General features: G+C 46.1%; 1 protein-coding gene across 1 annotated transcript in view; it reads right to left on the bottom strand.

Moving 5' to 3' along the window:
• COL4A5 (collagen type IV alpha 5 chain) overlaps positions 1-8,648 on the bottom strand; it is a 211,520-nt gene that overhangs the window by 136,967 nt on the left and 65,905 nt on the right. Inside the window, exons 14-17 of the mRNA XM_069100381.1 lie at positions 3,854-3,907; positions 3,706-3,762; positions 3,343-3,387; positions 1,751-1,804 (exon numbers count right to left, since the gene is read on the bottom strand). Coding sequence (XP_068956482.1) covers positions 1,751-1,804; positions 3,343-3,387; positions 3,706-3,762; positions 3,854-3,907 — 210 coding nt within the window. The remainder of the gene's footprint in view (positions 1-1,750; positions 1,805-3,342; positions 3,388-3,705; positions 3,763-3,853; positions 3,908-8,648) is intronic.

Raw genomic sequence — 8,648 nt, 5'->3', positions numbered from 1 at the left:
GAGAAGAGAAGAGAAGAGAAGAGAAGAGAAGAGAAGAGAAGAGAAGAGAAGAGAAGAGAAGAGAAGAGAAGAGAAGAGAAGAGAAGAGAAGAGAACAAAAACAAGTGGTTTGGTAAAGCCAATCCATAGATCATGGCACATAGCCGAGCACAGGAGAACAGTGCTGGCCCTAGAGTCAGGTTCAAATCCTGCCCCTTCTGCTTCCTTTCTGTGTGAGTTAGGCTTCCTCTCCCAGGCCTCAGTTTCCTCATCTGCAAAATGAGGGAGTTAGACTTGATTACCTCTGAGGTCCTTTCCAGCTCTAGATTTTTATGAGTTTATGAGTCAAAAAAAATGGGCTCAAACTCCACCATCAGATATACCTACCTAAGCTGTGTGAGCTCGACCAGATTTCTTTACAGAAGCACTGAAGAAGAGAGTTGAAAGCCATCTAAGTTCACCCATCCAAGAAAAGCATCTGTATTTGCAACCTACTCAACAGGTGGCTGTCCAGCCTCCAAAGAAAAGGAACCCTCCACCTCTCTTGGTCTGTTTTCCCATCCATAAGAGGGTTGGGTTTGATGGCCCCTGAGATCCCTTCCAGCTGTAATCCAGGAACCTACAAGTCAGAGGCCATGAGTTCGGATCTCACCTCTCTGAGAGAGACCTGCTGCTTGTGGGAGCTTGCCTTCCCCTTTCTGGGACTCAGTTTTCTCCTCTGTAAAGTGGGAAAGCTGGACTCAATAGTTGCCATAGTCCTCTTGAGCTCTGATTATCTACATAATATTTCATGCACATAGCCCCCCATACCTGCAAAAAAAGTGAGGGAGGGGTATTTTCTCAACTCCTCTCCAGGCCCAAGCTTGGTCAGAATCATTTTTTGTTCTTTGGCTTGGTAGAAGGAGCTTCCAGAAGAGGCTACTGCCTTTTCCAACGATGATGGGGCACCTGCTGTGCAGTTGCCTGGGGAGCTGAGGGGTTATTTACCCAGGAGCAAGCAGTTATTGATATGAGAGGCCTGAGTTAGGCCCAGGGCTGCCTGACTGTCTATTCCCACACTTGCCTGTTTTTAGCTTTCTTTGTATCCTGGGCCCTTACCATAGTCCCTGGTCCACAGAAAGCATTTAATCAATACTTGGTGATTGATTGATTGTCTCTCAGAGTGTTTACAGAATCCCTAAATGAATAGCTTTGGCCAAAGTGAGGCTCCAAAGGAAACATGGAAGCAAAGAATGAGGCCTAGACTTGCAAACAACTGTTTGATGGATATGACTGGTTTGCCAGGGGGGTGGAAATTCTCTTATACCCAAACCAGGCAGGATGCTTTCAAGGGTGGGCACTGCAGTCCCCAGTTCTGGTGGGACATGCCCAAGGCCCACTGAATCATTCTTTTCATGATGGGAATGCTTTGTTTAAATCCAAATAAATATTTTGTCCTTTCCTCATGAGTTACAATTTAAGGGAATGGAAATGAACTCAGAGGCTCAGGGGAGCAAAGTAACCTAATTCTGGAGCTGGAAAGGCACTCTATGAGGGGGAAACTGAGTCCCAGGGCCATAAAGTGACTTGCCCAAGGTCACACACAGTTAGTAAGAGGTAGAGATGGGACTTGAACCCAAATCCTCAGATGCCAAAGCCATTGCATGACTCTGACTTGGAGAGGAATGACATCATCCAGTGTCTTGGAACATTCCTATTCTGAATTTACTACATGGTTAAGACCAAGAGTAGATGGATTAAAAAGAACTCTAGCTTGGTGCCCAAAGTTTACCTTTTCGCCACCTCTTCCGGGTTTACCAGGAATACCAGGATCACCAGGTAAGCCCTTGGAGACGAAAGGGAAAGCCCTTAGAAACATGAAGGTAAGGCAAGACATCATCATTGAGTCTGAGCTTCAACTACCATGGGGAAACTGAGTCAAGGCATTTCCTGTCTCCTTGCTGTCTTGGATCCCATGGCTGTCAGAAGTCTCACTCCTCTCTCAGTCCTACTTATCCCTCCCCATCTGGGCAGAATATCCTGATACAGACTTGCCTGGGATCAACTGGAGGTTGGAATGGGAATCAGCAGGGAGTGCCACCAGCACCCTGACCCCTCAATAATAAACTCAGCCCTAACCCTGTCCTGTCCCTCTCCACTGTACCCTAAGGAACTCTCCTTTATTATGGAACCCCAGATCCTTCATCTAAGATCTATTCCTCAGCCATTCCTTCCATCTTCTAGTACTCACTGAAACCCAGTTTTCTCTTGAAGATACCACCTCTTGGGAGGCAGCACAGTGTGGTGCATAGTACTTGGAGGACTTGAGTTCAAATCCTACCCCTGACACTTGTTACTTATAATCATGAGGAAAAAAACTCAACCTCTCTAAGCCTCAGTTTCCCCCTTTCTGTAAAATCAGGGGGTTGGACTCGGTGGCCTTGGGGTCCCTCTCTGCCAGCTCTGGGCCTAGGATTGTAGGCTTTCTCCCTACTCCCTCCCCAAGGCAGGCAGTTCCTTCTCTCTCCCTGCCTGACCAAGGCCATCAGAAGAAGCTTGATGCTAAACATGCCTTCTGGACTCCTCAGACACCACCCTCCTCCTTCCAAGCTCTCCCCCTCCTTCCCAGACCCTCGCTGCTGCTGTCTGGGAACCTCTGTGTCTCCAATGCCCAAACAGGTTTGGGAATTAGAAGTTTCATCAGAGATTCCTCTCTCCCCCAGCCTGTCACTCCGTCAAACAACATGGTCTCCTGATTCATCAGCCCCTTCCTCTGTGTAGTCTACCTCGCCCACCCTCTGAATCAGGCAATTACACACTGAGAAAACCTATTAGGACTAAACCCCTCTTCTTGCACCATACAGTGGAAGGGCGGGGAGCCTGGCTCTTTCCTTCCTAAGTAGCTCTTTCGCCATCTGCTGGTCATTTAAGAAACTACCTTGGTAATTAGCAGAGATCCAGGAAACTCAACACTGCAGTAATTTTGCATTTGTACTATGGAAAATGTATACAAAGAAAGCAAATCACAGGGCCTGCTCTAGTATTAAACCTCATTAAAATATTACTAGAAGAACCACAGCTAACTTTGAACTCAGGATGTGTTTTTCCTAAGGACGTGTCGCAAGGTATGGTCCATGGCTTTTGGAAGATGGTTGGGGGTGTGCATTATATAAGAAGACTGGGTGGGGTGCAGTAGACAGGGAAGAGTGCTCTAAGAAAGGAAACTTGGAAAAAGAAGGAGACAAATAAATGTATACCCTCTCCACCCTGCTCCCTGGTATTTGTGTGAGCAGGTACTGCTAACTAAGCCTCTCCCTGCCCCTGGCCCCTATGCTATGAGACCTTCTTCCCATGCCCCCCACCCCATGCCAACTGGCTACTCACTTGCATGCCCGGGAGGCCACTGGCTCCATCTCTGCCTGGCTTACCCTTCATCACACAAAGAGATTTTGAGGAAAAAGGGGACAAGGACTTTGTTAGAAGTGAAATAGGCAATTGGAAGGTAGTCATCTCTTCTTACCCCCACCCCACCATGGGATACTGCAAACATCTTTAGAACTGGGGTCTGTCCATGTATGTGTGTATGAGTGTCTGTCTGTGTGTGTGCATCTGTATATGTGTTTATGTGTATCTGTGTGTAGGTGTGTATCATGTATAAATAAATACATGTATGTGATATACGTTTGTATGTGACAGAGCATATTCACCAGCCCATTTATACCAAATTATTAGGCTCAAGAAACTCACTTTCTGGCCTGGTTCTCCTTGCCGGCCCTTTTCACCCTTCACACCACCAGGAAGACCCTGAAGGCACAAAAAAATCGATTTCGATTCAGCTAACAGACAAATGCACAGCTCTCCACAGATTAAGAGCAAAATATTGGTAGCTACTCACAGGAGGCCCACGGAGTCCAGGAAGTCCAGGTGAACCTCGGTCACCCAGAGCACCCTATCAAAGAGGAGAAAAGTAATTTTGAATGAGGAGAACAAAGTCCACCCAGCAGCCCCAACTGGACCCACAAGCATGTAGCTATTCAGAAATCATTTAGCCCAGGGGTGGGGAACCTGCAGCCTCAAGGCCACATGTGGCCTTGGATGTGGCCTTTTGACTGAGTCTAAGTTTGACAGAAAAATCCTTTTATTAAGGGTATCTGTTCTGGGAAGTTTGGATTTAGTCAAAGGCCACACTTGAGGACCTAGAGGGCCATGTGCATGTGTGTGTGTGTGTCTCTCTCTCTTTAGGCCACAGGTCCCCCACCCCTGCCTAGCGGGATGATGCTACAGGACCAAATATTGAGAGTTAGAAGGGATTTGGGAGGCCATCACATTTTAAAACCCTCTCATTTTAGGGGGGAGGTGGGGACCCCAGGAGAGGAAATGACTTACCCAAGGTCACACAAAGGATTCCAGATCAAGAGTTGGAAAGGAACCTCAGAGGTTATCTGGTTTTCCATTTATTAAGCACTTACCACAAGCCAGGCACTATGCTAAGCACTAGGGATGCAAAGAAAGGCCAAAAAATGGTCTCTTCCCTCAAAGAGCTTACATTCTAAAGCAACTATGTACATAAAAGAGAAATATAGAGTAAGTGGGAGATAATCTCAAAGGAAAGAATTTTGAGGAGTGGAAGGATACCAGGAAGGGCCTCCTGCAGGATGGGGGATTTGAGCTGAGTCTTGAAAGGAGGCCAGGGAAACCACCATTAGGGAAAAGGCCTGGAGGCCAGTACCATGTGCAAGAAAGAGAGAGCAGACCAGCATGTCCAGTAACAGAAGGGAATAAAGTGGAAGGAGACTGGAAATGTTGTGAAGGGCTTGAAAAGCCCAACCATGGAAGGAACAGAGCAAAGGGAGATTAAATGACTTGCTTCTTGCACATTGTACTGGAGATCTAGAATCAAAAGGGACCACAGTTCCTTCATTTTGCAGAAAAGGAAGCTGAGGCTAGTCTAGTCTGAGGCAGGATTTGAACTCAGGTCTTCCTGACTCCAAGTCTAACACTCTACCTACTTATACCATGAAGCCTCTCAAGAGGTTAATTAGGGTAGTGTGTGCACATGTATGTGTGTATATGTGTGTATATATCTGCATGTTCCTGCATGGCTGTGTGCATGTGTATTGTGTATGTGTTCTGTTTTGTATATGTGTGTTTGTGCAAGTACCTGTATGTATGTGTGTATACATGTGCACATTGTATTATGTGTGTGCTGTGTGTATGTGCATGTATATGTGTGTGAGTATGCATGTGTGTGCACACATGTACATGTGTTGCTGTGTGTATGTGTGTACACATGGGTATGTTGTGTGTGCATGTATATGTGTGTACACGGTCGTGTATGTACACACGTGTGTGTGTATATGCATGTGTGTATGTTTATATTGTGTGTGTATGTGTTTTCTCACTTCTCATTCCAACTTACCGCCTTTGAGAGGAAGGCTTGGGGGCTCATGGAGGTTACTGCTTTGGACAAGGATATAAACTATGTGTCGAGCACATAAAAAGGCTTTCAAGAGGAGGCAGCTGGACACTCAGCCACAAGTATCCTAAGGCCAGCTTGCTGCATATGGACATGTTTCCATCCACTCCTTTCTAGTCCAAGTTGGAAAAGGCTCAGAGGCCACTGAATCTAGCCATGACCTGAAAACAAGTCCCCTCCACCAAGCTGGTCATGTGGCTTCTGTTTGAAGCCTCCCATAAGGCCCTGCAAAGCAGCCCACCTTACTCCTGGCTAGCTTTCTGCTTGCTTGCTGGCCTCTAGCCTCGCTCGGCCTTCTTACAGCCTCCCCCTATCGCTTGTTGCTCTGGCTGTTGGAGGCCTAGAAGAACAAGACCCGCCCTTCTTATCCAAAAGGCAGCTCTCCGGTATCTTCTCCAGGCCACTTACCTCCACCAAACCTGGGATACCAATGGGTGTGAGCGCCTCCGCCATCCTAGCTCCCCTTTCTTGGATGCCTTCTACTTTACCAACGCCCTTATCAATGCCCTTCTCAAACTTTGCTTCCCAGACCTCGACACAATACTGCAGCTGAGGTCTTGACAAGGGCAGAAGACAGCCCGATAATTGCTTCTTGGACTTGAAGCCTAGAGTTTTGTTACTTTTTCTTAGTTACCATATCACACAGATGTCTCATGTTAACCCCCAAATCCTTTTCAGGAAAACTGTGGTCTAGTCACATATCCCCATCCCCATCTTCTGTTTGTGATACTGATTTTTTTAAAATCCAAATGAAAAACTTATTTATCCCTATTGAATTTATCTTATTGGACTCCAAATCACTAAAATCTCTTTGAATCCTGGCTCTTTTTTCCAGTGTGTTAGCTCTTCCTCTCAGCTGGGTATCACCTGTAAATCACACCATCTGTGCCTTTCTCTGAGTCAGTGATAAAATTTTTAAATAGCAAAGGGCCAAGCACAGAGACCAGAGGCACTCCACTAAAGACCTTCTTCCAGATCCCCAAAAATACTTATGCTGTCTCTTGAAGTACTGAGGAGAGGGGGATTTTAGATGGGCCTTAAAGGATCATTCTTTAAGACAAAGAAAACAGAAGCACAAGGAGAGGAGCTAAGTAGTCCCATTCTCCAGCCCTTAGTCATTAAGGCACAGTTGGTTGGTCTTATGCCTTATTTAAGCTTTTTCCCCAAGTCCCTTTTTTATTGTTCAAACCTGGCTCTCCAAACCAGGCCCAGCCCATCGGTAGCCTCAGCCTTCCTGATACTAGTCTTCCAGGACCGAGCTAGGCTTTCCCCCCTCCACTGCTGTCTTTCAACACCAATCAATCTATCCCTAGTTGAGTGTTAGCTGGGAAAAAAAATTAAAGCAAGATCATCAATCAAGCATTCATTCAACAAACATTTACTAAGAAGCTAGTCTATGGAATAAAGTGCCATTCTACCTCATGTACTGTCACTATTTTCAAATAGCTCATTCTCGGAGATGTGGCCACAAGCTTCATGAAGCAAGCCCTCTCTATGGGCCAGGCAGTGGGTTCCAAAGATAACAGGTAGAAATTAATGCTGGCCAAGGACATAACAAGGGGACAAAGGCCTCTTGGGGAAAATGGGGCTGTGAAGTGGATAGAGGGCTGGGCCTGGAGTCAGGAAGACTCATCTCCCTGAGTTCAAATCCAGCCTCAGACACTTCCTAACTGTGTGACCCTGGGCAAGTCACTTCACCCTGTTGGCCTCAGTTTCCTCATCTGAAAAGTGAGCTGGAGAAGAAAACAGCAAACCACTCTAGTATCTTGGCCAAGAAAACCCCAATGGGGTCACGAAGAGTCAGACACGACTGAAACAATTCAACAACAACAAAACCTCAAGGGACCATAGCGTGCAAAGTATAAACAGAGACAGTTCATGAAGGGAAACATATATATGATATTGTGATGTGCTCAGTCTCTCTCAAACTCCTCATCCAGGCTTTTGAAGACTTCATGTGTTTCTACTGATGCCCTCAACTTCTCACCCTCATACTCTACTCACTGACCAAGTCTTGTCATTTCTACCCCTGCATCATCCCCCCCAAACATGCTCCTTGCTCTCCTCTGACACTGCCCCCACCCTTGAGGAGGCCCTCGTCACCTACCACCTAGACTATTGCAATAGCTGCTGGTGGGGCTGCCTGCTACAAGGCTCTTCCCACTCCAATCCTTCCTCTTCTAAGCTGCTAAGGTGATTTTCCTAAAGCATAGGTCTGATCACGTCACCACACACACACACACACACACACACACACACAACACACAATCACACACCCACTCAATAAACTCCAGTGTCTCCCTATTGCCTGCAGGATCAAATAGAAAATCCTCTGTTTCACTTGTAAATCCCTTTAAATCCTGGTCTTTTCTGACCTTTCCAGTCTTCTTACAGCTTACAAGTTACTCTGCAATCCAGTAACACTGGCCTCCCTTCTGGTCTTCACAATACTCCATCACCTTGTATACAGTTTGTTTTGTCCATATTTGTTTCTGTTAGCTTCTTCATTAGACTGTAAGCTCCTTGAGGACAGGGGCTGTCTTTTGCCTCTTTGTGTATTCCCAGCACTTAGCTGTGCCTGGCACAGAGAAGGTACTTAAAAAATGCTAGGTCGGGGAGGCTAGGTGGCGCAGTGGATAGAGCACTGGCCCTGGAGTCAGGAGGACCTGAGTTCAAATACAGCCTCAGATACTTAACACAAAACTAGCCGTGTGACCTTGGGCAAGTCACTGAACCCCAACTGCCCCTCCAAAAAGCAAAAACACAAAAAAAAGTCCACAAAAAAATAAAACAAATACTAGGTAACTGATTTTCCTCTAGTGCCTCATTGTGGCAAAGCTTGAAGGGGCCCAAGACCAGAGCAGCCAAAAGGGAAAAAGATGTTTGGTCAAAGCATCTCTGGAAGACCACCTACATAGAGACTGTATAGGGGTCAACAGAGTGTCCACTCCAATGAAACCACAGACTTTAGCCAACATGTAAATGACTTTAATTATCTGAGAGCTGTAGAGGAAAGAGTTCTAGAACTGGAATCAAGAAAACTCAGATTCAAATCATGCCTCAGATACTTATAAGCTGTGTAGCTTTGGACAGGTCACTTAGCCTCTCTGGGCCTTATCTATAAAATAAGTAAACTGGACCAGACTGAATGGCTTCTGAAGACCTTTAAAGCTCAAGATCTATGCTTCTATGTATGACCTTGGCTAAGTCACTT

Source organism: Petaurus breviceps, unplaced genomic scaffold (genome assembly GCF_028583685.1).
Source record: "Petaurus breviceps papuanus isolate PSGF00001 unplaced genomic scaffold, PetGlider_PUasm1.0 400, whole genome shotgun sequence".
Classification (NCBI taxonomy): domain Eukaryota; kingdom Metazoa; phylum Chordata; class Mammalia; order Diprotodontia; family Petauridae; genus Petaurus; species Petaurus breviceps.
This window is presented reverse-complemented; position numbering and strand designations above follow the sequence as displayed.